Here is a 27,775-nt window from a genome sequence, read left to right as displayed (position 1 = left end):
GTGTGAATGCAATTAGAACTTTTTTTTTTTTTTTTTTAGATTTTCTTGAACCATTTATTGTTAATCACTTTGATGGCCTTGTCTTGAAGGGTGGTATATTGAGCTAGATAAATAAATAAGCAAAAGAGTGACATAATCATTGCACTTTGCATTATACAGCAGTTTCACTGCCGTGTTTTGCAATAACTGAAGTTGACGCAAGGCATATTGAGGCAAACCTGCCAAAATGTAATTACAATAATCCATTCAAAATTAACGCATGTATTAATGCCTTCAGGGACAAAGGATCCAAAAATCTGTCAAAGAGCATAAAAAACTCTCTGTGTAAGAAAAGCGATTTAAGGTGTGAAAGATTTTATGTTTGTTTTATTGTAACCTACCTAGTAATGTTTCAAATAAATAAATAAGCAAAACTAACTGCTCAGTGACCTGTTTCTGCAAGTTTGGATGGCTGTAGATTACTACTTCCTTCCTGCCTGGATAAGTACTCTTGAATACTGGGCCAAAAATAGTTAATTACACACATTTGAGGAACATCAGGAGAAGTGTCCATTGTGAGCTGCTAGATGACACAATCCAGCTCATTTTCGAAAGTGATCGCCGGCCATCTTCCGACATAAATCGGGAGATGGCCGGTGATCTCGGAAAAGCGGCGAAATTGGTATAATCGAAAGCTGCTTTTTTGACAGCATCGCCGCTTTCCTGTCACCTTGCTGGCGAAAGTTCAAAGGGGCGTGTCGCCAGTGAAGCGAAGGCGGGACATGGGCGGGCATGGGTGTGGCTACCAGTTGGCCGGCTTTCGCGGATAATGGGAAAAAAAACAGCGTTAAGCAGTATTTCGCCGGCTTTACTTGGTCCTTTTATTTTCATGACCAAGCCTCAAAAAGGTGCCCCAACTGACCAGATGACCACCTGAGGGAATGGGGGATGACCTCCTCGTAGTCCCCCAGTGGTCACCAACCCCCTCCCACACAAAAAAAATAAAAATAAAGCACTTTTTTGCCAGCCTGTATGCCAGCCTCAAATGTCATACCCAGGTCCCTGACAGCAGTATGCAAGTCCCTGGAGCAGTTTTTAATGGGTGCAGTGCACTGCAGGCAGGCAGACCCAGGTCCATCTCCCCCCCTACCTGTTACACTTGTGGTGCTAAGTGTTGAGCCCTCCAAACCCCCCCCCAGCACCCACTGTACCCACATCACCCATAAGGGCTATGGTAATGGAGTAGAGGTGTGGGGAGTGGTTTTGGGGGGGATTTGGGGGGCTCAGCACCCAAGGTAAGGGAGCTATGCACCTGGGAGCTTTTTTTGTATTTTTTAAACATTTTTAGAAGTGCCCCCTAGGGTGCCCTGGCATGTGAGGGGGACCAGTGCATTACAAATGCTGGCTCCTCCCACGACCAAATGCCTTGGATTTCGCCGGGTTTGAGATGGCTGGCATTTTTTTCCATTATCGCTGAAAAACAAAACCGGCCATCTCAAACCCGGCGAACTCTGGCATTAGTCCGGGCTAAACCATATTATAGAAAAAAAGATGGCCAGCCATCTTTTTTGATAATACGGTTCCGGCTAGCTGTTGCGCCGCCGCCAAATAGATTGCCGGTGATCTATTTTGCCGGCGACGTTCGATTATGCCCCTCCACGTTACCTAGGTCTTCTGAACCTCACTACCCAGGTATTGCACAACACTCTCACAAAATCCACAATTTCAGAAACTTCTTCAGAATCTTCACCTCTTCATCCTGTACGAAATAAGTTCACTTTCTGCACTTCACATTTTTTTCACATTATGGAAATAAAATCAATTAATACACTAAGAACACATCTCCACGCATACGGGCTGATATTCAGAGGCACTTATGAGAATATGCCCTTCTACCTGATGGTTTCACATGCTGTGCCCTCTATCTTCCCCCTATTTATTTTCCCTAGTCTTCTGTCCCTTTCCTTCAGCATGACAAACTCTCTCCTCCAAGGGGGGGGGGGGGGGGGGTGGTTGATGAGAGGATGAAGGGATTACTCTTCAAAGCCCAAGGTGTCTCATCAATAACACACACAATCCTTTGTGGGGTACTCCAAGAAATCTATACACCAGACCTGTGTAAAATAGACAATTATTGCGAGGTGGACATTTTTCTGTAGTTGTACAGCATTGAGCAAACACTGTTTCTATCTTATAAGAAAACACACCATATCTGTATCTGTGATCCCTTATTCTACAGAATCCATCCAGATAGCAAGAATTTCATAATGCTGGGAAACTTCATCCGTAGACATGGCCTTCCAGGTTTACTATCACTAAGGGCTCTCTCTTCACCTTGGCATCTTCTTCAAAACACAAATTCCTACAGGAAATTTTCCATAACGGTACCCCTCACCTATGTGTTATTTCAACATTTGGGTCTCTCTCTCTTGTCTTTTACTTGTATTCCAAGTCCAGAATCTATTTTTTCACAAGAAAAACAGAAAGAGGGGGCAGGTAGAATCCTCTTGTCTACGCACATACACTTCACACTGAGAAAAACTCAAGATCCAAGGGAGATTTCTTGCAATGGAAAAACCACAGGCCCAATCTAATCTAAAAGAGAGCCAAACTGGCCACCTAGTGGTGAGTGAGTTATGTAGATTAGGAAGAACTTTTGTAACATTCTGGGAGGAAGAAGTGGTGGGGGTGGATGCTGAAGCAAATAGATTCTACCTCTTCACTGTGCTAAAATGGTATGGTCTTGTTGACAGAACCACAGTAGGATAGTGAGGGTCCTGAATAGTGTGTTTGTATTTTATGTTGATTACGTATTTATATGTAAGCATATTTTATATATATATATATATATATATATATATATATATACATATATATATATATATATATATATAGTATATACAATTAGAATATTTGCAGATAATTGCATACATGGAGAATATTAAGGGACCTTTGTTTTGTCTTGTAACAGGGTGAAGCTGGAAAACCTGGTAAAGCTGGGGAACGTGGCCCTCCGGGCCCTCAGGTACATCTTTAATCCCAGCTGCACCATAGAGGGGACAGCATTATGGAGGGCGAGCAGTGGTACATCATTGGGACTTGGGATAGTGTTTATCATAGACAGAGAGTTCATTGTCACTGTGGGATGGGGGATGGTGTTGTCATGGAGGAAGGGATCAGCAGTGAGGTGAGGGGGTGTCAGTGCTGTCATAAATGTAGGGGTTAGCATTACTGGGACTAAGGGTGGTGTTGCCACAATGGCAAGAAGTGCTTTCTTGCATCAGTATGGGGTAGGTCAGCGTTATCGTGAAGGAAGATGTCAGCATTATGAAAGCTGAAAGAATAGCGCTTTCATGGAGGGAGAGTAAGAATCATGGGTCGTGATGGTTCTGATATGGGAGAGTCAGTATTATGGGGGTACAGGTTATGGTGTGGTGGTGCTAATTTTGAGGACAAGAGAAACATCTCATGAAAAGTAGGGGCAGTGCTATCTTTTGGTGGGTAAGTGCTATGTTGGGAGTCAGTGTGCCATTGTTAGTGTGTGTGGGAGGGAGGGGGAAATAAAAACAATCTTGTGCATATTTCAATTAATATACATGTCATATTGCAATAATCAGCTTTAGTGAGAATTAAGAAAAATTTAAAAATCTCATTCTGGGAATTTACTGTGCCTTTCTCTCATATTTCATCTGAATAGTGATCTACTTGTTTTCTCTACTTTTTAGGGTGCTCGTGGCTTTCCAGGCACCCCTGGTTTACCAGGAGTTAAAGGTCACAGGGTCAGTATGTATTATTTGCCCTTTAGCCACAGAACTGGTATTAGATGGTTAATATTCTGAAGGTGCTAATTTGTCCTTTCCACTCTTTCTATTGGTAGGGCTACCCAGGTGTAGATGGTACGAAGGGTGAAACTGGTGCTGTAGGAGCTAAGGTATATTTTCAAAATCCTCTTGAAATTTGTCTAGTAATTTGACACAAGCTATTTCTGAATCTTTCTTTTTGTAAAAATACTCTTCAGAAAAGTGTACAGATCGTGTATTTCATTTATCTTGGTTTTATTTTTGGGTGTGCAGATTTTGTTGACTCTTGCTTCTTGCATGATTGCTTGGTGTGGCTATAACTTGATTGCCATCGGCTAGAAAATCCTGTGCAGAAGTTAAAAGCCACTTGTGTTGAGGGGTCATTAGGAAACGTGGCCTTTTTAAATTATTATTATTTCCAGCTTGCAAAATAAAGAACCATAGTCAGAAAATGTCCCAGAGAGGGCACTCATTCCAAGGGATTGGTGGTGAGCCCTTGAATGAAACACCATCCTCATAACATTTAGACTAGCTGTGTTAATGGGTAATGTTTGTGTATACAGGCTTCCTAAACTGTGGTTCATGATCCCAAATGAGGTCACAAAACCTGCATTTGGGATCATAACCTGGGTGGGCTATCCATAGGAATGTCATCGGCCTGTGCCTCTGGGGGTCACATGCTTTCTGTGGCCTTGATACTGGGGTCTTGGCTATCAAAAGTTTGATAAACAGTAGTCTAATGTGTCTACTTGATTAATTTTTGCTACACTGATTACCCTTTTATCTGCATCCTGCAGGGTGAAGCTGGTTCTCCTGGTGAGAATGGAACTCCTGGTCCAATGGTGAGTCTTCCCCCCCCCCCCCTCAAAAAAAACTTTAAAACTCTATCCAGTTCACAAGGGACCCCCTGGCCAGGGCCGTTCCGGAGGCGTTGTGAGCGGTACAGCTGCACAGGGTGCAATAGTGGTGGGGACGCCAAACTTGCTCCCCATTCATTGTCTCTTCTTCTTGTCCCAGTGCAGTTGGTGGGGCAGGGGTTCCAGTGGGCGCCTTGCACAGGGTCAATCCCAGCTTGGTACACTGTTGCTCGCGACAACAGATTTGTTAGTTCTTTGAACATATCAACCCTGATATTCATAAGAACTTATGTGGTTGGCAACAATTGCCAACTGCACTGGTGCTTTTTACAAATATTGAAAGCACTCATATCTATATATTTTGGCTGTAAACGTTGGATTATTCCTAGGTCGGGCTACAAGTTATAGGGAGAGTGGCAGAATTCAGCCAGTCTTCATGTAAGTTATGTATATGAGCCTGAATGCAGAAACAGCAGGAAGAACTTTAAGTACATAAGCTGCCCATTTTACATTTTGACAGCCTTTTCAGTGTTTGCACTTCGATGCATAGATCTGATGAATAATCGCCTGACATTAAAATGATGTTATCCATTTAAAGTGATGTGTTGACCATTCTGCTGAATATTGATCTCATGGTGGAGAGAATCTGCAGCAGAGACAGTGTGTTCCCAGTGATGCCTTTACCACAGGTGCTGCTTTCAGTACATTCTTTGTGCAGCTTTACAGAAAAGAGCAAAAGCCAATTTACTGCCACAGTCTCTGGGAGGGTATGAGACACAGAGTGAACCGTGGCCTACTGTACCCATGTCTTGCTTCTTTTACATTTCTTTTTTGTGCCCTTTTTTTTGCTGTGGTCAGGAATAGAATGCCGTGCAAGATGGGCCTTTGTAGGTGTTTTTTGTAAGGTGGTGACCTCTCTGAGGTGGTCTCAGCATTACAGGGCCAGTCTTAGCAATTGCGTGGCCCTGTGAAGACCAGTTCAGTGGTGCTCCCACCTAGCCTACCCCATCCCCTTTTGACAAGTTGTTTATTTTTTATGTGCACTGCCACCCCCTACCTTAATGCGCCCAGGTGGTCTTGTGGCCTCTTCAGGGCAGGAAAGCTCTTTCCTGCCTGCCCACTGCCACCACTTCTTCAAAATGGCTGCCAAGACTTCTTTCACGGAAGTCTTACAAAGCTGCCCCTGGAACTCTCAGCAGCCATTTTGAGGAATGCTACAGTGGGCAGGAAAAAGTGGGGTTGTTTCCTGCCATGAAGAAGCCACTAGCCCATCAGAGTGCGTTGCGTTAAAGTAGGTTTGGAGATGGCTGTGGGGCCCCTGGGAATGGGAGGCCCTGTGCGGCTGCCCCTGTCGTCCCTGCCTAAGACCGGCCCAGTATGCAACAAATACAAACAGGGACAGTAGAACACCTATTTAGTTGGAGGGGCACAGCAATCCAATCTCTGGCCTCACCCCTAAGCTCTATGGTTGCTGATGCTGTGTTGGGCAAAGTATTATTGGGATCATGGCCCCAATGGTCACCCCATTTTACTGTCTTTGAATAAGACTGTCTCCTTACTCTACAGGGTCCTCGTGGTTTGCCTGGGGAGAGAGGACGGCCTGGACCATCTGGTGCTGCTGTAAGTGCTTGCCTGTTTCTATTGTGTAGAGAAGCCAGTTTATTCACTGATAGGGGTGTCAAATGTCTCAGAAACTCAACCACCGCACAAAGCAGGGAGCAGAGAGGTTAAAGGAGTACAGCAATATATTTTATTTATTTCTTGGGATATGTTAACAGCCTGTATGAAGAGATTCACTCAAAGCGGTGTACAGTAGGTACAGCTTGAATTTATACTGGCCCAGCTTTATATGGGGCACTGGAGAGTGATTTGAGCAATTTGACAACAGTTAAAGGGCAGTATTTACTTATCTGTTTTTATTATGCACCAGCGGTCCAATAGTAATTATTATTATTATTATTTTATTTATTTATTGCACTTGTATCCCACATTTTCCCACCTTTTTGCAGGCTCAATGTGGCTTACAAAGATCTGTTATGGTAACAGAGAAGAAATACAATTGGTGTTGCAAAGGGATAAAGAAGATAAGAAGATCAGGTTATGCAGCTCTACAAAGAGACATTTTAAGTAAAGGAGTATGATGGTTGTGTTCTAGTCATTATGGGTGTCTCGTGGTAGGCTTTGTCAAAGAGAGAGGTTTTCAAAGCTTTGCAGAAGCTATTTAGTTCGTTGATCGCTTTCAAGTGAGTTGGTAGTGCATTCCACATTTTCGTGCTCATGTAGGAGAAACTGGACGCATGTGTTAGTTTGTATTTGACCCCTTTATAGTTGGGGAAGTGTAGGTTGAGAAAGGTGCGGGAGGATCATTTAGCATTTCTGGGTGGAAGGTCTACGAGATCTAGCATGTAGGTCGGGGCGTCTCCGTGAATGATTTTATGAATGATCGTGCATATCTTGAACGTGGTACGTTCTTTCAGTGGAAGCCAGTGTAGGTTCTTTCTTAGGGGTTTTGCAAATATGAGTCTGGCTGCAGTGTTCTGGGCCGTTTGGAGTGCCTTGATGGTCTGTTCTTTACAGCCAGCGTACAGTGAGTTGCAGTAGTCCAGGTGGCTTAGTACCAGGATTTGTACCAGGTTTCGAAAGATGGCCCTTGGGAAGAAAGGTTTTACTCTTTTGAGTTTCCACATGGAGTGGAACATCTTCTTCGTTGTATTCTTCACGTGGTTTTCGAGTGTGAGATTTCGATCAGTGGTGACTCCCAGAATTTTCAGATTGTTTGAGATGGGGAGGGAAAAGTTAGGAGTGGTTGTGGTAGTGAATTTATTTGTATTGTGTTGTGATGTGAGTATAAGACATTGTGTTTTTTTCTGCATTGAGTTTTAACTGGAATGCATCCGCCCAGGAGAGCATGATTTGGAAGCTTTGGTTGATTTCGTTGGTAATTTCCTTTAGGACTTGTTTGAATGGGATGTAAATCGTGACATCATCTGCATATATGTCTGGGTTAAGGTTTTGATTGTCTAATAGCTTAGCTAGTGGTATCATCATTAGGTTGAAGAGGGTTGGTGAGAGGGGGGATCCTTGGGGGACTCCGCATTCAGGTATCCATGGGTCTGATATCGCCGTGTTAGTTGTTACTTGGTGGCAGGTCTATAAATTGACACCTCGTTTTAGGTGCCACAGATGGGCATGCATAGTGCCAATTCTATAACAGCTTAAGGCCACACTTAAGCTGTTATCGAATATTAGTGCAAAGCTGCATTGGCTCACCAAAAGGTGCCCACATGATAGGTCAATGGCTGGCATTAGTGGGTGTGCCTAAAAGCACCCTAGAACATACACAATCAATGGTATTCTATAAAGTATATGTGTCATTTGACGACATGCCCATGAAATACCCACGTGTACGCTCCCTAACATGTGTGCACTAGCTGGTCCTTTTATTAAGCTGTGGTAAAAAGTCATGAAACTGATGCTGATAACACCTCCAAAGTTCAAGCCTCTGTCTTGCCCACCAAATAAAAGCAGTATCCAATGGTTTATTAGAAGCAATTAAGTTGAGAGCTGCAAGCCACGGGTTCGCTAGTGGCTTTTGCTTTGCAGCTCTCAGCTTAATTGCTTCTAATAAACCATTGGATACTGTTTTTATTTGGCGGACAAGTCGGCGGCTTGAACTTTGGAGTTATCAGCATCAATTTCATGTGATATAATTACAATTCTTATTGAGTAGAACAAAATAGAAGACTCCGCAGTGTTCTCCTGATGAAGGCTTTTATGCCGAAACATGGCCTGTGTTGAGGACACCTTGTTTACCTTGGGAGAATAAATTGTGTTTGCTTTATCCATCCTAGTACCTAGTCTTCTTCCATTACTACGTTTCCCTGTTGGTTTTCTTGTGGAAGTTTTTGGTTTTCCTGTTTCTTAATACGATTGGCACCTAAATGTGGGCTGAATGAACACCAGCAACAGAGAAGATAAAGTGTAGTGGGTCCAGATGGGGGGCAGTGAAGGTGGAGCCTTAAAACAGAAGGAAGCAAGATTTACTGGAGGTCCTGACACGGCCCGTGTTTCGGCTAAATGCCTGCGTTAGGGTTCATATAGTGATAGCTTCCATATGTGACTTAGTCAGAAGATCTCCGGATATAAAACTACAGAAAAATATCTGGACGTATTCTGACCAAGTCACTTAGGGGTCCTTTTACCAAGCTGCGGTAAAAGGGGCCCTGCGCATTGAGGCCCTTTTTATGCAGCAGGTTAAAAGGCCAAAAAAAGAAACGACTATATGGTAAGATTTCACTTACCAAGTGGCCATATGGGGGGGGGGGGGGGGGGGGGGTACTTAGTAAAAGGGCCATTGAGGTGGTGGTAAGAGCTCCTGTGCAACCCAGTGGTAAACGGGTAGCATTCGATGCTGCCTGATTACTGCCTGGTTAGCGCCTGCAGAAATATTTTTTGAATATTTCCACTAGCACCAGAAATGCCGCATGGTGGGGGTGGAACTACCACCAGCACCCGTGTTGGGTCAGCAGTAGCTCCAGATTGGCACGCAGTAAGCCTGAAGTGAGTTTACTGCCGCTTTGTAAAATGGCTCCTTAAAGAGGCTTATCAGTATTCGACCCCTGATGCAGGCATTTAACCAAACCTTGGGCCATGTCGGGTCCTTCGATAAATCTTGCTTCCTCTGGTTTTGAGGCTCCACCTTCTTTGTCCCGCATCTGGATCCACTACACTTTACCGAAATTTAGGCATCGGCTTATAGAATTGCCTTTATAGTGCATATCTGCTAAACAAAAGTCAGCCCCTGCTCCCTGGATCTTACAGTCTAGTGAAGACAGACAAGGTACACAGCAAGAAACAAACAGCAGGATATGAGCTAGGACAGCAAAGGTATGAGTGAGAGCAATGAAGTAGGTGGGGATTCAATTGAGGATCATCAAACATGACGATGATACTAATTACTGAAAGGAGAATTTGGGTTATAAATGTTGTTACTGATCAGCCTGTTTTCCTTAGTATAGCTAGGCATAAAATATCAACTTCTATGGCATGCTGTCTGAATAGATGTGGAATTGTACTCCCACCCCTACATCTCCAAGGACAGGATCCTGACTGACAAAATATTTTGCATGAACAGACAGGTTCAAGGCTTAAGTAATAACCTACAGCTTGTTCAACAGGTGTAATTAGTCATCTTGACCATCTGCAAGTGATGAACACTTACTGTAGCAGGTATAGGAGAATTAATACTAGGAGTAGATCCATCATATGTGTTAGGCGGTGAGAGTCTGATAGGTACTGAGGGGGAGAGGGATCTTGGAGTGATAGTATCCGAGGATCTGAAGGCAACGAAACAGTGTGATAAAGCGGTGGCCGTAGCGAGAAGGTTGCTAGGCTGTATAGAGAGAGGTGTGATCAGCAGAAGAAAGGAAGTGTTGATTGTTGGATTATTTGTAGTAAATAATTAGCAGATTTTAGTACACACAGCTTCAGCTTTAGAAATGTTAATTTCTTTCTTCATCTCTCTCTCATTCACCCCTGAATAATTCACTGCTGAGTCACTTTAAAGTTGAAGTAACAAAACATCTGTTTACTCACAGTTTGTAGTTAGATTATAATCAGACAGGCTTATATATACATATTACTATACATTTGTATTATCAGCTCCTTCCATGTGCTTAGATGGTAATGGATGCTCACACCACCATAGATCCTCTCAGGTTAGGAGAGATCATGAGCTCCATGTGCTCCATGTGCTGCATGTGCTGTATCTAACCCCCACAGGAAGTTGCATAGCTGTGTGACCTCTCTAAGTAATTCACATCAGAGGTCACAGAGTAATCACAGAGAAATAATAGGTGACAGTCAATGCATGTAAAATACAATTACATTCCAACAAACCCCTTCTCATGCATAACTGTCATGCAATTATTTATTCATACAAAGTCCAAGCTTTATACGCAGATTCACAAAATGTTCTCTGGGTAACGGTTTGGTCATGATGTCAGCTGTCATCTCACTGGTGTGACAATAGTGTAGACTGATGACCCCTTCTTTCGCCAACTCTCGCACGTTGTGGTATTTCGTTGCGATGTGCTTGGTGCGTGACTGAACCTTGTCATTCTGTGACAGTCGGATGCAGCTCTGATTATCTTCCATTATCTGGATTGGTCTCTTTTCAGCTATTCCAAAATCCAGCAAAAGTTTTTCAATCCACATCAGTTCTCTGCACGCTTCCGATACGGCCACGTATTCAGCTTCTGTAGAAGACAGACTCACAATACTTTGTTTATGACTGGCCCATGAAATTTGTACATTTCCATACATAAACACATATCCACTTGTGGATTTATAATCAGAATGATCCCCTGCCCAATCTGAATCACAGTAACATATTAGTTTTGGATTACTATTGGCTGAAATCTTTAATTTACAATCAATGGTACCCTTTAAATACCTTACCATCCTTTTAACTGCAGTCCAATCTGATTTGGTAGGTGAGCTGACCCTTCTGCTCAAAATTCCTACTGCATTTGCTATATCAGCCCTGTATGTGGTAGCTAGATATAAAAGCTTACCTATGGCTGATCTATATTGGATGTTATCTGGTAAAGGTTCTCTTACTGTTTCATCCTTCAGAAAATCAGTGATCATGGGAGTGCTTACAACTTGGGCATCTTGCATACCTAAACTTTCAATAAGCTCATTTATTTTCTGCTTCTGGCTTAGAAGATAAGAACCATCATTTTGTTTCTCAATTTCTATACCAAGATAGTATGACACATTACCAAGTTCTTTTATCTCAACATTGAGGTTTAAACACTTTACAATGTCCTTGTACTCTTGCTCACTTTTGCTTGCAATGAGCAGATCATCAACAAAAGCTAAAATGTATGCATATTGTCCATTTGTGCACCTAGTGTACAAACATTTATCTGCTTCACCTTGCTTAAATCCTAAATTTGTCAATATTTCATGCAATTTATCATTCCAACATTTTGCACTTTGCTTTAATCCATAAAGACCTTTGTTTTTTGAGACTGCAATGCTCAGAAGTGTTCTGATTGTCGTGTGTTTCACTACAGGTGCAAACACTTCATCAAAATCTTCTCCATATTTTTGAAGATATCCCTTTGCCACTTATCTGGCTTTATACCTTTCCACTTTTCCTTGTGCATTCCTTTTTAACTTGAATACCCATTTGCATCCTATAGCTTTCTTGCCAGGAGGTAATTTTGTAAGAATCCAAGTATTATTTTTATCCAATGCATCAATTTCTTCTTGTGCAGCTTTATGCCATTCAGCAGCTTCTTCTGCTGGCATTTTCTCAATCTCATCCCATGTTAAGGGCTCTTGAGCTTCTGCTGACTTTGTTAGGTAAGACAGTCTTGGGGGTGGAACACCTTTGTTTTCCCTGGATGAGCGTCTGACAACAGGTTGGTCTGACCTTTCCGCATCCTCTAAATCTGAGAGTTCTTCTCCAATTGATTCCCCTTCTCCAACTGTACTGTCTTCTTCAATGATCCTTTCTGTGTCTGCTTCCTCTGCCTGTTCCTCGTTAGATACAGGTGAGTTGCTTTCAGACATCTGCCTTGGTATGGCATTTATATACACTGGCATGTCTATTATGGGTCTAGTTTCATATTCTGGATGATAAGGCTCATCTGGGATAATCCAGCCTTTATCAACCCTTTTGTTTTCATCAAAATATGTAACATGTCTTATGCCAACAATGCCAGTTTTCAGATTCAAAATTCTATATCCTTTGTGTCCTGGAGCATAGCCAACTAAAATGCCCCTTTCTGTTGTGGAATCCAGCTTATGCCTTCTTTGCTTTGGTACATGAGCATATGCTGTACTTCCAAATGTTCTTATGTGTGACAGGTTTGGCTTCCTACCATGCCATGTCTCATGTGGTGTGCGCTCAGCGCCTTTAGTTGGCATTCTGTTTTGTAGGTACACTGCTGTGAGAATGGCTTCCCCCCATAGTCTTTTAGGGAGATTGCTATCTGACAGCATACACCTGGTCATTTCCACAAGTGACCTAAATTTTCTCTCTGCAACAGAATTTTGCTCTGGTGTATAAGCTACTGTTGTGATATGCTGAATGCCTTCTTGTTCTAGAAATGTGCGCATGCTTTGTGAAGTGAACTCACCACCATTGTCGGTCTGAAGAACCTTTGGTTTTCTTTCAAATTTATTGCTCACCATGGCTACGTATTTCTTCAGCATGTCTGTGACTTGACTTTTTTCTTTCAGCAAATAGGCCACACAGTATCTAGAGAAATCATCCAAGAATATTAGCACAAATCTGTTATTTCCCAATGATGGGATATTAAACGGTCCACATAAGTCACTGTGTATTAAGTCCAGCACTTTATTACTCCTATTTCCTGTGTATGCAGGAAATGAGGGTCTCACACCCTTTTGAGTAACACAGTCTATGCATTTCTCCATTTTACCAGCATCTGCACTTATCTGAATGCCGGTGGCCAGTTGCTTACTGTAAAGATCCTGGATCACCTTAGAATCACGATGTCCCAGGCGGCGGTGCCAGATTTCCAGACTACATTTACCATCATTCTTCCTTACTTGCGCCATATGTGAGGCTTCACCTGAAATGCTCAGTTTATAAACATCATTATGCATAAAAGCTTCAGCATACACTTCATCATTTTTAGAGATTGTGCACTTACTGTTTTCAAAATGAATCGCAAATCCCTTCTTATCTAATGTAGATACACTAAGCATATTGCAAACTGCTTGGGGAATATACAAGACATCACTTACAGGAATTTCTTTAACTTCATTAGACACTTTGCATTTTAAGAATCCAATACCTTTTGCTTGGATCTTAGCAGTCCCTGCGTTTGCAGTTTTAAGAATACCTTCCTCTGGACACATTTCCTGAAAGAAATCCTTACAATTGGTTAAATGGCATGTGCTCCCTGAATCCAAAATCCAAGTACTTTCATTTGAATTATTATTTACCATAGTCAAAGATTTTTCTGCCATTAGAAAGCCCTTGTGTTTATCTTTGTCCTTCATACATTTCCTGGTTTGAAAATTCTTTAGTTCCATTGGCTTAGGTGAGCTAGAGGGAGTGTTTTGTGTTTCCTTACACCATTTAGATACATGTCCCTCCTTTCCACATGAGTAGCAAATCAGCTTGCCCTTGGGTGGAGTTTTCCCATAGCTCCGCCTTCCTCTGTTCTTTGCCAAGAAATTTGTTTCATTTCTCTCTGACTGACTTTGAGAACACATCTCCTCAGAATCATTTATTATGCATTCCTGCCTTAGTTTTGATGTTGTCTGTTCAAAAGATTGCCCTTCAATGGCCTCATTTACAGACCTAAAAACATCAAACTTCTTTGATAGTGAGGTAAAAAGAAATGCTCTTTTCAATGCATCACACATGGGAATTCCAGAAAGTTCTAGCTTTTGAAATGAAGACATAAGATGCATAATGTGATCATTACATTTACTTTTATCCCTTAATTTGGTTTCATTCAACTCTGCCAGCCAAATTGGTTGCTGCTTTGCATATGTAGTTGCATACATAGTTCTCAGTTTATATAAAATGTCCTTTGGTGTATCTTTTCCCTCCACTAATATGGCTTGTTTCTCTGAGAGAGCTTCCAAAAGCATGCACTTCACATAATAGTTTGCATTGTCCCATTCAGCCATATTTTCATCTGTTCTGTCTTGGTCTAAGCATATATTTAATCCTTTTGCTCGAAGGAGACATATGAATCTTAGTTCCCACTGCTGATAATTAAACTCAGTTAATTTAGGCACCTTGAGAGAATAGAAAAATGGTGAATTTCTTCCCTCAGCCATTTTCTTAGCCTTCTGTCTGCTGTGTGGGGGGAGAGAGAGACAGACTGAATCTTTCCTTTAAAACTTAAGAGAAAAATGTGGCCTTTTTTCTGCCTGGTAATATTTCTCTTCTTTTTCAATTCCTGAGCCCTGGGCCCATAACCCTTTTGTTGGATTATTTGTAGTAAATAATTAGCAGATTTTAGTACACACAGCTTCAGCTTTAGAAATGTTAATTTCTTTCTTCATCTCTCTCTCATTCACCCCTGAATAATTCACTGCTGAGTCACTTTAAAGTTGAAGTAACAAAACATCTGTTTACTCACAGTTTGTAGTTAGATTATAATCAGACAGGCTTATATATACATATTACTATACATTTGTATTATCAGCTCCTTCCATGTGCTTAGATGGTAATGGATGCTCACACCACCATAGATCCTCTCAGGTTAGGAGAGATCATGAGCTCCATGTGCTCCATGTGCTGCATGTGCTGTATCTAACCCCCACAGGAAGTTGCATAGCTGTGTGACCTCTCTAAGTAATTCACATCAGAGGTCACAGAGTAATCACAGAGAAATAATAGGTGACAGTCAATGCATGTAAAATACAATTACATTCCAACATTGATTTCACTGTACAAGTCGTTGGTGAGGCCCCACCTGGAGTATTGTGTTCAGTTTTGGAGGCCGAACTTTGCGAAGGATGTTAAAAAAATAGAAGCGGTGCAAAGAAAAGCTACGAGAATGGTATGGCATTTGCGTTCCAAGACGTATGAAGAGAGACTTGCTGACCTGAACATGTATACCCTGGAGGAAAGGAGGAACAGGGGTAATATGATACAGATGTTCAAATATTTGAAAGGTATTAATCCGCAAACAAATCTTTTCCAGAGATGGGTAGGCGGTAGAACGAGAGGACATGAAATGAGATTGAAGGGGGGCAGACTCAGGAAAGATGTCAGGAAGTATTTTTTCACGGAGAGAGTGGTGGATGCTTGGAATGCCCTCCTGCGGGAGGTGGTGGAGATGAAAACGGTAACGGAATTCAAACATGCGTGGGATGTGCATAAAGGAATCCTGTGCAGTAGGAATGGATCCTCAGAAGCTTAGCCGAAACTGGGTGGCAGAGCAGGTGGGGGGAAAAGGGTTGGTGGTTGGGAGGCGAGGATAGTGGAGGGCAGACTTATACGGTCTGTGCCCTGAAAAGGACAGGTACAAATCAAGGTAAGGTATACACATATGAATTTATCTTGTTGGGCAGACTGGATGGACCATGCAGGTCTTTTTCCTCCGTCATCTACTATGTTACTATGTTATGTATCAGAGCAGTATGGGAGAGAAACACAAGCTTTGCAGATTCAGGGACTAATCACAGGTCTACTGTAATTGCCAAAAGTAGGTATAGAACAGTAAAATACAGCAAAGGGGAACAATTTAATCAGAACAGCTAAAGAAGAAAAATAATCAGGGCTTTTTTTGAGGGGGTACTTGGAGGTACTGAGTACCGACACCTTTTCCATTTGGGCTCATTTTCGAAAAAGAAGGGCGCCCATCTTTTGACATAAATCAGGAGATGGGCGTCCTTCTCCCAGGGTTGCCCAAATCGGCATAATCGAAAGCCGATTTTTGGCACCCTCAACTGCTTTCTGTCGCGGGGACGACAAAAGTTCCCGGGGCCGGGGCATGTCAGAAGCATAGCGAAGGCGGGACTTGGGCATGCCTAACACATGGACATCCTCGAGCGATAATGGAAAAAAGAAGGGCATCCCTGACGAGCACTTGGCCGACTTTACTTGGTCCATTTTTTCTTGCGACCAAGCCTCAAAAAGGTGCCCGAACTGACCAGATGACCACCGGAGGGAATCGGGGATGACCTCCCCTTACTCCCCCAGTGGTCACTAACCCCCTCCCACCCTAAAAAAAAAAACTTTAAAAATATTTTTTTCCAGCCTCTATGCCAGCCTCAAATGTCATACCCAGCTCCCTGACAGCAGTATGCAGGTCCGGGAGCAGTTTTAGTGTGTGCAGTGCACTTCAGGCAGGCGGACCCAGGCCCATGCCCCCACCACCTGTTACACTTGTGGTGGTAAATGTGAGCCCTTCAAAACCCATTGTACCCACATGTAGGTGCCCCTATTCACCCCTTAGGACTATGGTAGTGGTGTACAGTTGTGGGGAGTGGGTTTTGGGGGGCTCAGCACCCAAGGTAAGGGAGCTATGCACCTGGGAGCAATTTGTGAAGTCCACTGCAGTGCCCCCTAGGGTGCCCGGTTGGTGTCCTAGCTTGTCAAGGGGACCAGTGCACTACAAATGGTGGCTCCTCCCACAACCAAATGGCTTGGATTTGGTCGTTCTGAGATGGGTGTTCTTGGTTTCCATTATCACCGAAAACCGGGGACGACCATCTCTAAGGACGACCATCTCTAAGGACGACCATCTCTAAGGTCGTCCTAAATTTTGAGATTTGGGCGTCCTCGACCATATTATCGAAACGAAAGATGGACTCCCATCTTGTTTTGATAATACGAGTTTCCCCGCCCCTTCGCCAGGACATCCTGTGAGGACGTCCTCAGGAAAACGTGGGCGCCCCATTCGATTATGCCCCTCATTGTGTGCTAAAATTGACCCATGTTCCCCAAGTTTTAATGAAAGAGCTCAGGCTCTACACACCAATTCTGCCTTGTCATAGATTATGTGACTGGTTGCAGGGGGCCTGGCTATTGTGGGGTGGGTCCCTCAGTGGCCTGGCATTTGAGTACCGGCATGTTTTTCGCTAGAAAAAAATGCACTTAAAATAATGAACAGAAAAAGGGGTTGAAACTTCTGAGGAGGCTTCAGCCATAGAATAATTCCAAACCTATGTGATATTGTGCCAGCATTATTGTTATTTTTAACTGATGCAAAAGTATATACAGGCAGCATTCTCCAACAGACATGGATCTGGATTTTGCTTCCCCCAAAGCCAAGCTCAAGGCAAGTTATTTCCCTGCTCCAGTGGTCTCACAGAGGCAAGTGGAGGGTGAAGTGACTTACCCGAAGTCACAAAGAGCAGCATTGTGGCATTTGTACCGTGGGTTCCCTGGTTTGTAGTCTACTTCACTAATCACTAGGAAACTCCTCTGATCCTCCACACAAACATACATGTAGGTCTCACGTACACAGCATCTTTTGAAACACACGTGTGAATGCACACAAGATGCATATATCATCCCTTTACTATAGACAGTACAGGCTGAGACCCTTCCCCCAACCACTATAGAAGCTGTCTGCTGCTTGTTCTGGGATGTGCTGCTTGAATGGTGACATGCAATGTGATAGGGTGTGTTCGGGCTTGTTTCCAGCATTCCTACCTTCACTCCCAGATCTCCTATGGCTACCTGGGGATTCTTCTCTTACACAGACCTCCTTCCTCAAGTCTCTCTCTCAGCACATTAAGCTTGTACGCAGTTACCTGAAGTGTCTATTTTCCTTCACATTGGCACTAAATAGTTTACAGATGATCCTTATTAACCGGCCAGTAGTCAGCCGGCATTAAACCCAGTTATTCAATGCTGGACCATTTCTGGTGACCGGCATTGAATATCCAGGGGTTTTTTTTTTTGGCTGGCTGAAACTTAACTGGCTATTTGGGCGGCTATTTGCTATTTGGGCGGCTCAATTTAGCCGCCAAACTTAGCAGGCAATGTGCTGAATATTGTGTGATATAACCAGTTAGCTGCTATTCACTGACCATGAATATTCAATGGGAGACAGCCAGCTATCCTCTGCTGAATATTCACGGATAGCTGGTTAAGTGCTATTTAACTGCCAGAAGCTGTTTCTGGCCTGTTAAATAGCAGTGAATATTGGCTTTCAAGTGTTTTCTTCTAAAGTTCGTTGAGAGTATAGAATACCTTTGAGAAGAGGAGACTAGGGAAGAAAATGCTGTGTGCACAGAGCAAAACAAGTGTCTTAAATTTTATATCAACATTTAAAAAAGATGTCTCTCTCTTCCAGAGTTCATCATTTTTATTTATTTATCTATCTGAAGTCACTTAGATTCTGTTTAATTGCAGTTGTTTTCAGTGGATTTCAATTACATATCTGAAATAACAAATAGAAAAACAGAAGCAAACAACCTTTAACAAAACACAACAACAACAAAAAAAAAACCCTCAAACATCCCCTATAACCAAATCTAATATGGATAATAGAGATTAATTATATCATTAAACTAGTAATAATTAGGGGCCCTTTAACTAACTTGTGGTAAGCTCTCATGAGGCAGCCCACGGTAGTTTTGGAATTGAAGCGCTGGGGGGGTGTTGGGGGGTGAAGAGTGGGCACGGTTATGCTAATCGGTTAGCATGTGGGTATTGGCGCTTGCTAACTGATTAGCGCAAGATTAGTGTGTGAAGCTCTTACCACCTACAAAATAAGTGGCCGGTAAGGGCTCACACTATAATGGTCTCACGATAATGGGGAAATTAGGGCGTGGCCATTATCGGGAAATAGAAAAATCTCTCTTTTACCAGCAGCACTAAAAGTAGCTTCAGCAAGCGAGAAAGATCTGCTGTTACGTTCCTCACCTGGTTCCAGGCCTGCGTGGCCGATTCGCCGGCAAGGCGCGATCCGGCAGAGATAGCCGGCTATTTTGGATGTGGATGTAAAATCAGTTTATCTTGTTGGGCAGACTGGATGGACCGTACAGGTCTTTATCTGCCGTCATTTACTATGTTACTATGTTTCTCCAGGATAGGTCTGTTTCTGTTTCCTATTTATGGCAAACAAAAAATCTAATTGGACACAGTTTCAGCAAAAAAATCTCTACAATAGCAATCATAAGCTGAACATTTCTTGGATTACTAATCAAACTATTAAATGGTATCTATCTTTTTCTATATAAAATGGTATCTTTTTATTTTTTATTTTTTATTTTTCTTTTTCTTTCAAGCAGAGAAAAGACCTCATAAGTCCTAGCTAGGCGTTGTTGTGTATCATGTACTTGAACGTCAGCATTTTTTGGACTCCGTTTTAATCCTTGGTCTTAAAAAACTCTGCTCATTTGTTATTCAATATCAGACATCTATTTTTCAATATCGGACATTGGAAACAGTATTTAATGTTACTTAGCTTTTTAATATCTTGCCCTACGGGGCTCTCCGTTTCGCTATATATATTTTAAGCTTCCTCAGGGGGCCAAGCAACTTATTCGGCTAGTCACGATATCTACAAATAAACATAATGATACCATGTAAACCTTGATATAAGTATTCATTCTTCAATATAAATGTTTATAAAATCAAGCCGTTAAACCACTAACCTTATAACATGGCGTTTCTGCTCCTATGACTCCGGTAGTGAAAAGCACTCACCGGAAGGAGTCATCCTTATTTATGCTCTTAGTCATATGCAAATAACTGCATTGAATTCAATCAAGGGAATCCAAAGAATGCATACAAGAAATACAAACAACTTATTTCAAAAAACTTATTTCAAAAAACTTGTTTAAAAAAAGTTGTTTAAAAAAAGGCTGCCCATTCAATTAATGAATTAAGCCCTCTAGGTTCTAAAGATTGTAGTGTATAAATCCACTTCTGTTCTCTTCTAATTAGCATTCTATCTCTATCACCCCCTCGAATGTTGTTAGGGATTTGATCTATAGCCAAACATTTAAATGAATCAAATGTATGTCCTAACTCCTGGCAATGTGCTACTATCGGGGCTCCTATTTTGTTCAATTTAATACATGAGCGGTGTTCTGTCATCCGTTGATGTAGTCGACGTTTGGTCTTTCCTACATATATTTTTTGACAAGGACAAATCAAAATGTATACAACAAATGTTGATTGACAATCAGTCTGAAACTGTAATTGATATATTCTACCATCTACTGGATTTCTGAACTCTGTTGCTTCATGTGTGATGTTACATGTTTTACATTGTTGACATTTCTTATGTCTCCCCGATGCATTATGTTGAGTTAGAGTGGGTAAATTGGTTGGACTTATAATTTCCTTAAGATTGCGGGTCCTGGAGAAGGCGATTCTAATTTGTTGGTTATGTAGAATTGGATGTGATTGCATCATCGACCAGTTGTGTTTAATGATGTTCCTCATTGCATCACCTCCTTTAAAGAATTGAATAACAAAGGTATTTATATCTTTGCTATTTATCTGTGTTCGTGATGTATTACGCAATAGTAGCTCTCTATTGTTGTGTTTGGCCCTTTTATATGCAGTTTTAATCACTTGTGCAGGGTATCCCCGTTGATTTAAATCTTTTTGAAAATTCTTAGCACATCTTTTGAAGTCATCCTGGTTTTCACAGACTCTCTTAAATCTCAAAAATTGCGAAAAAGGTAAACTATTTTTTAGTTTTGTGGGATGGCAACTTTGATATTGGAGAAATGTGTTTCTATCTGTTGGTTTTTTAAAGATTTTCGTGTTGAATTTATGATTAACTATAGTTACATCGATATCCAAAAAATGCACATTCTCTGTCGATTGCTCAAATGTGAATTTAATATTTCGATGGCACGAATTCAGCCATGTGATAAATTGAGATAGCATAATCTGATCTCCATACCATATCAAAAAAATGTCATCGATATAACGTTTCCACATGGCTATGTGTTGTTGAAAAGGTGAATTGTTAAGCCATGTTTTTTCATATCTTGCCATAAACAGGTTAGCTATTGAGGGGGCAAATGTTGCCCCCATCGCTATTCCTGATATTTGTAGATACATTTCTCCATCAAATAAAAAGTAGTTTTTAGTGAGTGCCAATTCTGCCAGCCGTAGTATGAAATCAGTGGGGATTCTATGTGGTCTTGCTCTTTTATCTAAGACCTCTAGAATAGTTTCTAATGCTTCTGTTTGAGGAATCGATGTATATAATGATGTTATGTCTAGTGTTATTAGAAGCATGTTTTCCTTGATCAAATGATTATGGTCTTCTAATATGTTTAAAAAATGAGTGCTATCTTTCACATAGGATGAACATTCCTTTACATAAGGTTTGAGGATGACGTCAATAAATGATGATAATGCTTCTAATACTGACCCTCTTGCTGAAATGATCGGACGTCCAGGTGGTGCTTGTAAGTTTTTATGTATTTTAGGTAATGCATAAAACACTGGTGTCATTGGATATTCCCGGTTCAAAAACTTAAACTCTTTCTTTGTTAAGAATCCTTGTTGTAATGCTGATTCTGTTAAACACTTGATCTCTTGTTGGAGATTTATAGTAGGATCGATTTCTAATTTACAATATGTGGTCTCATCCGAAAGTTGTCTTCTGATTTCTTCGACATAAAAATCACGATCCATTACTACAATGGCCCCTCCTTTGTCAGCTCTCTTTATTACCAAGTCTGTCTTACTTTGTAAGTCTTTCATGGCGGTTCTTTCCTTTTTGTTCAAATTGTCATGAAACCGCCACATGTCGAAGAAATCAGAAGACAACTTTCGGATGAGACCACATATTGTAAATTAGAAATCGATCCTACTATAAATCTCCAACAAGAGATCAAGTGTTTAACAGAATCAGCATTACAACAAGGATTCTTAACAAAGAAAGAGTTTAAGTTTTTGAACCGGGAATATCCAATGACACCAGTGTTTTATGCATTACCTAAAATACATAAAAACTTACAAGCACCACCTGGACGTCCGATCATTTCAGCAAGAGGGTCAGTATTAGAAGCATTATCATCATTTATTGACGTCATCCTCAAACCTTATGTAAAGGAATGTTCATCCTATGTGAAAGATAGCACTCATTTTTTAAACATATTAGAAGACCATAATCATTTGATCAAGGAAAACATGCTTCTAATAACACTAGACATAACATCATTATATACATCGATTCCTCAAACAGAAGCATTAGAAACTATTCTAGAGGTCTTAGATAAAAGAGCAAGACCACATAGAATCCCCACTGATTTCATACTACGGCTGGCAGAATTGGCACTCACTAAAAACTACTTTTTATTTGATGGAGAAATGTATCTACAAATATCAGGAATAGCGATGGGGGCAACATTTGCCCCCTCAATAGCTAACCTGTTTATGGCAAGATATGAAAAAACATGGCTTAACAATTCACCTTTTCAACAACACATAGCCATGTGGAAACGTTATATCGATGACATTTTTTTGATATGGTATGGAGATCAGATTATGCTATCTCAATTTATCACATGGCTGAATTCGTGCCATCGAAATATTAAATTCACATTTGAGCAATCGACAGAGAATGTGCATTTTTTGGATATCGATGTAACTATAGTTAATCATAAATTCAACACGAAAATCTTTAAAAAACCAACAGATAGAAACACATTTCTCCAATATCAAAGTTGCCATCCCACAAAACTAAAAAATAGTTTACCTTTTTCGCAATTTTGAGATTTAAGAGAGTCTGTGAAAACCAGGATGACTTCAAAAGATGTGCTAAGAATTTTCAAAAAGATTTAAATCAACGGGGATACCCTGCACAAGTGATTAAAACTGCATATAAAAGGGCCAAACACAACAATAGAGAGCTACTATTGCGTAATACATCACGAACACAGATAAATAGCAAAGATATAAATACCTTTGTTATTCAATTCTTTAAAGGAGGTGATGCAATGAGGAACATCATTAAACACAACTGGTCGATGATGCAATCACATCCAATTCTACATAACCAACAAATTAGAATCGCCTTCTCCAGGACCCGCAATCTTAAGGAAATTATAAGTCCAACCAATTTACCCACTCTAACTCAACATAATGCATCGGGGAGACATAAGAAATGTCAACAATGTAAAACATGTAACATCACACATGAAGCAACAGAGTTCAGAAATCCAGTAGATGGTAGAATATATCAATTACAGTTTCAGACTGATTGTCAATCAACATTTGTTGTATACATTTTGATTTGTCCTTGTCAAAAAATATATGTAGGAAAGACCAAACGTCGACTACATCAACGGATGACAGAACACCGCTCATGTATTAAATTGAACAAAATAGGAGCCCCGATAGTAGCACATTGCCAGGAGTTAGGACATACATTTGATTCATTTAAATGTTTGGCTATAGATCAAATCCCTAACAACATTCGAGGGGGTGATAGAGATAGAATGCTAATTAGAAGAGAACAGAAGTGGATTTATACACTACAATCTTTAGAACCTAGAGGGCTTAATTCATTAATTGAATGGGCAGCCTTTTTTTAAACAACTTTTTTTAAACAAGTTTTTTGAAATAAGTTTTTTGAAATAAGTTGTTTGTATTTCTTGTATGCATTCTTTGGATTCCCTTGATTGAATTCAATGCAGTTATTTGCATATGACTAAGAGCATAAATAAGGATGACTCCTTCCGGTGAGTGCTTTTCACTACCGGAGTCATAGGAGCAGAAACGCCATGTTATAAGGTTAGTGGTTTAACGGCTTGATTTTATAAACATTTATATTGAAGAATGAATACTTATATCAAGGTTTACATGGTATCATTATGTTTATTTGTAGATATCGTGACTAGCCGAATAAGTTGCTTGGCCCCCTGAGGAAGCTTAAAATATATATAGCGAAACGGAGAGCCCCGTAGGGCAAGATATTAAAAAGCTAAGTAACATTAAATACTGTTTCCAATGTCCGATATTGAAAAATAGATGTCTGATATTGAATAACAAATGAGCAGAGTTTTTTAAGACCAAGGATTAAAACGGAGTCCAAAAAATGCTGACGTTCAAGTACATGATACACAACAACGCCTAGCTAGGACTTATGAGGTCTTTTCTCTGCTTGAAAGAAAAAGAAAAATAAAAAATAAAAAATAAAAAGATACCATTTTATATAGAAAAAGATAGATACCATTTAATAGTTTGATTAGTAATCCAAGAAATGTTCATCCTATTTATGGCAGCCATCATCTTGGTTGGATCAAGGATAGCAGCCATCTTGGCTAGCTCAGGAGGGGGCAGCCATCTTGTATAGGAGAACAGGAAGGAAGCCCATATTTGGGCGTTGTGCTACTCTGCTGATGGGGGCAGCCATCTTGGATCAGCTGCACATGTTTGAGACTGATTCCTACACTATTTAAAGCCCTGCCTCCAGTCCTTCGTTGCTTTGGCCTCAATTGTGTTTGAGGTCCACGCCGGTGCTCCTTGCCTTCAGTGCCAGTGTTCCAGACTTCGGCTTGTTTCCCAGACCTCGCGTGTTTGCTGCCTGCCTTGACCTTGGACTGTTTTTGACTATTCTTTGCCCTACGGATTTACCTGGCTTTTGGACTGTGTCTAGGGTTACCATATGGCTACAGAAAGCAATGGAAGTAAAATCCGGCTGGCTCAATTACTTCCATTGAAAGCAATGGAAATAAAACCCGGCTGGCTCAATCCGTCCTCATTTTTCTGGAGCCATATGGTAACCCTAACTGTGTTTGCCTGCCTGCCTGTCTGGTCAGTGGTTCAACCCTGCCGGCTCCAGAAGTCCTGGTGGCTACCCGAACCTGGGGGCTCAACTCCCAGGGAACGGCGGTTGCTCCCTAGGTGAAGCTAGGGGTTGTCTGGCTGCCTGACCGAGTGCGGTGTCACTCCATCCTAGCCGTGCTCAGTCGGGGCACAAGGGCTCACATTTCTGCAGTCATAACACCTCCGTTGGGACTACCCGCTTGGTAAAATGGCCCCTTAGTGTTCCACAGACTTTGACACCTGAATCAGTGACCTGCGTTGGTGCCGATGTTTACTTCTCTGTGTGGTCATTTCGGATAATGTTAAAATCTCAACCTCTAATATTTAGGGCTTACCACAGCTTAAAAGAACTTATTGTGGGATGGACTGAGGCATCCCATGATAAGTTCCAAATGTACACATGCATTCCATGTGCTAAAAAATATTTTAAAAAGTTTTCTGGGAGGAGGCTTTCTGGGGGGGGGGGGGGTGGAGAGTGGGTGTTTCTGTGCTAATCCACAATGAATATTCATGAGAGAGATTTGCATGCACTGCCTCCACTGCATGCAAATCTATCTCATGAATATTCATTGTGGATACCAAGAAACAGCAAGACGAATGATAACTCCAGTGTGGAAAAGAACGCAGCAGATCCGTTGAGAAGGATTAAATGCCACTCTGTCAATTGCTAATAGAGAGTGTGCTGGCTTTTTATCCCTTTGGTGTCATGTTCTGCTGATCGCCAACTCTATATGATTGAAATCATCTTACGCCATTCAGAGTGCTTGCTATTATAGTTCACAAAATAGCCCCTGATTGATCCCCTTTGGGTGAAACACAGCCTGTGTCAGGCATTTTATTTGACTGAGACTCAAATATTTTGGACTTTTTGTTTATTCATTGTGGTTATCCTGAAACCTAACTGGCTGGGGTGCCTCTGGGACCAGATTTGGGACACACTATGTTAGTGCATCTACATTGCCATGCACTGAGTAGCATGGGATTAACATGTGAGTCCATACTGCCTACAGAATAGGTGGCATTAAGGGCTCATGCGCTAATTTTGGTAATGGCCATACGCTAATGGCAACATTAGCGCGTAGCCTTTAGTTTGGAAAATGAAAAATCGGCAGTTTTCCAGCAGAGGTAAAAATAGCCTTAGCATGCAGGAAAGACCCACATAAGGGTGCACTAAGGCCACTTTCTACTGCACTTTGCTAAAGGACCCCTTAGTAATCTGGCAGACCAGTAAAGGAGAAGGAATGAAGCATCATTTACAGAAAAAGCAGTTCTAGGACAAGAGGTTGTGATATGAAGCTGGTGGGAGGAAGTCTCAGGGGAAACGTGAAATAGTTCTTTATGGAGATGGTGGTATATTACTTCTAATTGCTTTCCAGTCAAGGTGGTGACCACCAAAACAGTGACAGAACTCAGTAGCAGAAAGGATGAAGAATGGAGATAGCCAGAGATTGAGAAGGGTTTGTGGTGACACTGTGGGTGGGGGCAACTCAACAGATAGGTCAAGGGATCTTTATCTGCTAACAGCTGCTATGTTACAGTGTCATATTGGTGAAATATTTCAGCTCTCCTGATATACCTTTGCTTGTTTTTAGGGAGCACGTGGTAATGATGGGCTGTCTGGTCCTGCTGGTCCCCCTGTAAGTATCTTTCCTTTGTAACATTTCTTTCTTATCCCCATGTTTTCCCTTTTCTGTACCCCAGATAGCATGCCACAGGTCATATGAGCCTTCTCTCGATTTACCCTCAATGGGCTTCTCATCCAGCCTGAGTTTTTGCAATACTGGCGGCCATTTTCTCTTCTTCCCTGGAATTAAGCTCCTCACCTCTGCAGCTTACTCAACCCCTGATGGTCCCCTTAGGCAGAACACTTAAATGTGTGTCTGAAGCACCTTAGCGCCTGGAACAAAGCCAAGAGGCTGGACTGTCCTTTTTAAAAATTCATTTCAAACTTAATTTCCCTTTTTGTTTTCATTTAAATGTTCTTTTATTGAAATTTTTGCACAAGACAGTATATGAAATAAATGTTTCTGCTATAGATGGGGAGACAATATTGATAAAGCCCTTCCATTTTACCTGCAGAAATGGAATATTCATTATTACCCACCTTTTTTGGTGAGCATTTGTATTCAGAGTTTTAGAGGTGTTCCCAGAGTGGGATAGGTCAGGAGAGGTAATCATGTGAAGAGTAAATAATCCAAACTACAGGCTTACTTTTGACTTTAAAAAGTAGCTGCACATTAGACACAAGTTTGTGGGGATGTAGAGTTGGTTTTTGTTTGTAGAGTTGGTGTGTATTTTCATTGGCACAAACTACATGTGCAGCACCACTGAAAATGCACCTAATCTACATGCTTACTTCATATGATTAGCGGATATCACTGGTTGTCCCATTTGAAAATCGACTCGATTGCGTTCAAATTATTCTTAGAATTTCTAGCTTGAAAATTCTTCTGGAATCAACAATGGATCCGCTTCCCATTCCTGATGCCATAGAAGAACCTGCATTGCTAATGCTTCCATCCTGGATTACTTTGGCTTCTTCTGGCATTTTTATTTTGTAAGAATGCGTAATCCTGTTGCTGTCTTTGTAAGAGCTTGTTTCTCTCTCTCTCTCTCTCTCTCTCTGTCTAGGGACCTGTTGGCCCTGCTGGTGCTCCTGGCTTCCCCGGTGCTCCTGGCTCTAAGGTATGTGAAGTCTGCCTAATCAGGATCCCACTGAGCTGTCACCAGGCAGAATTAAATTGCTCTGATAAGGCAGCCTCTTTCAGTATGGCACAGTGTGATTATCCCCCCAGCCCAATCCCCCCTCCCCTCCCCCTCCTCACTTCCCATGACCTGCTTTCAATTGCTTTTCAACTGGGAAAAATAGATAT

General features: G+C 41.5%; 1 protein-coding gene across 1 annotated transcript in view; it reads left to right on the top strand.

Moving 5' to 3' along the window:
- Nucleotides 1-27,775, top strand: part of LOC115464626 (collagen alpha-1(II) chain-like) — a gene marked incomplete at its 3' end in the record, with an annotated part of 114,943 nt that overhangs the window by 59,333 nt on the left and 27,835 nt on the right. The window contains exons 12-18 of the mRNA XM_030194990.1: nt 2,951-3,004; nt 3,705-3,758; nt 3,857-3,910; nt 4,577-4,621; nt 6,203-6,256; nt 26,495-26,539; nt 27,534-27,587. Coding sequence (XP_030050850.1) covers nt 2,951-3,004; nt 3,705-3,758; nt 3,857-3,910; nt 4,577-4,621; nt 6,203-6,256; nt 26,495-26,539; nt 27,534-27,587 — 360 coding nt within the window. The remainder of the gene's footprint in view (nt 1-2,950; nt 3,005-3,704; nt 3,759-3,856; nt 3,911-4,576; nt 4,622-6,202; nt 6,257-26,494; nt 26,540-27,533; nt 27,588-27,775) is intronic.

Source organism: Microcaecilia unicolor, chromosome 3 (assembly GCF_901765095.1).
Source record: "Microcaecilia unicolor chromosome 3, aMicUni1.1, whole genome shotgun sequence".
NCBI classification, from domain to species: domain Eukaryota; kingdom Metazoa; phylum Chordata; class Amphibia; order Gymnophiona; family Siphonopidae; genus Microcaecilia; species Microcaecilia unicolor.
Note: the sequence above shows the minus strand (reverse complement) of the source record. Positions and strands in the feature narration are given on the sequence as shown.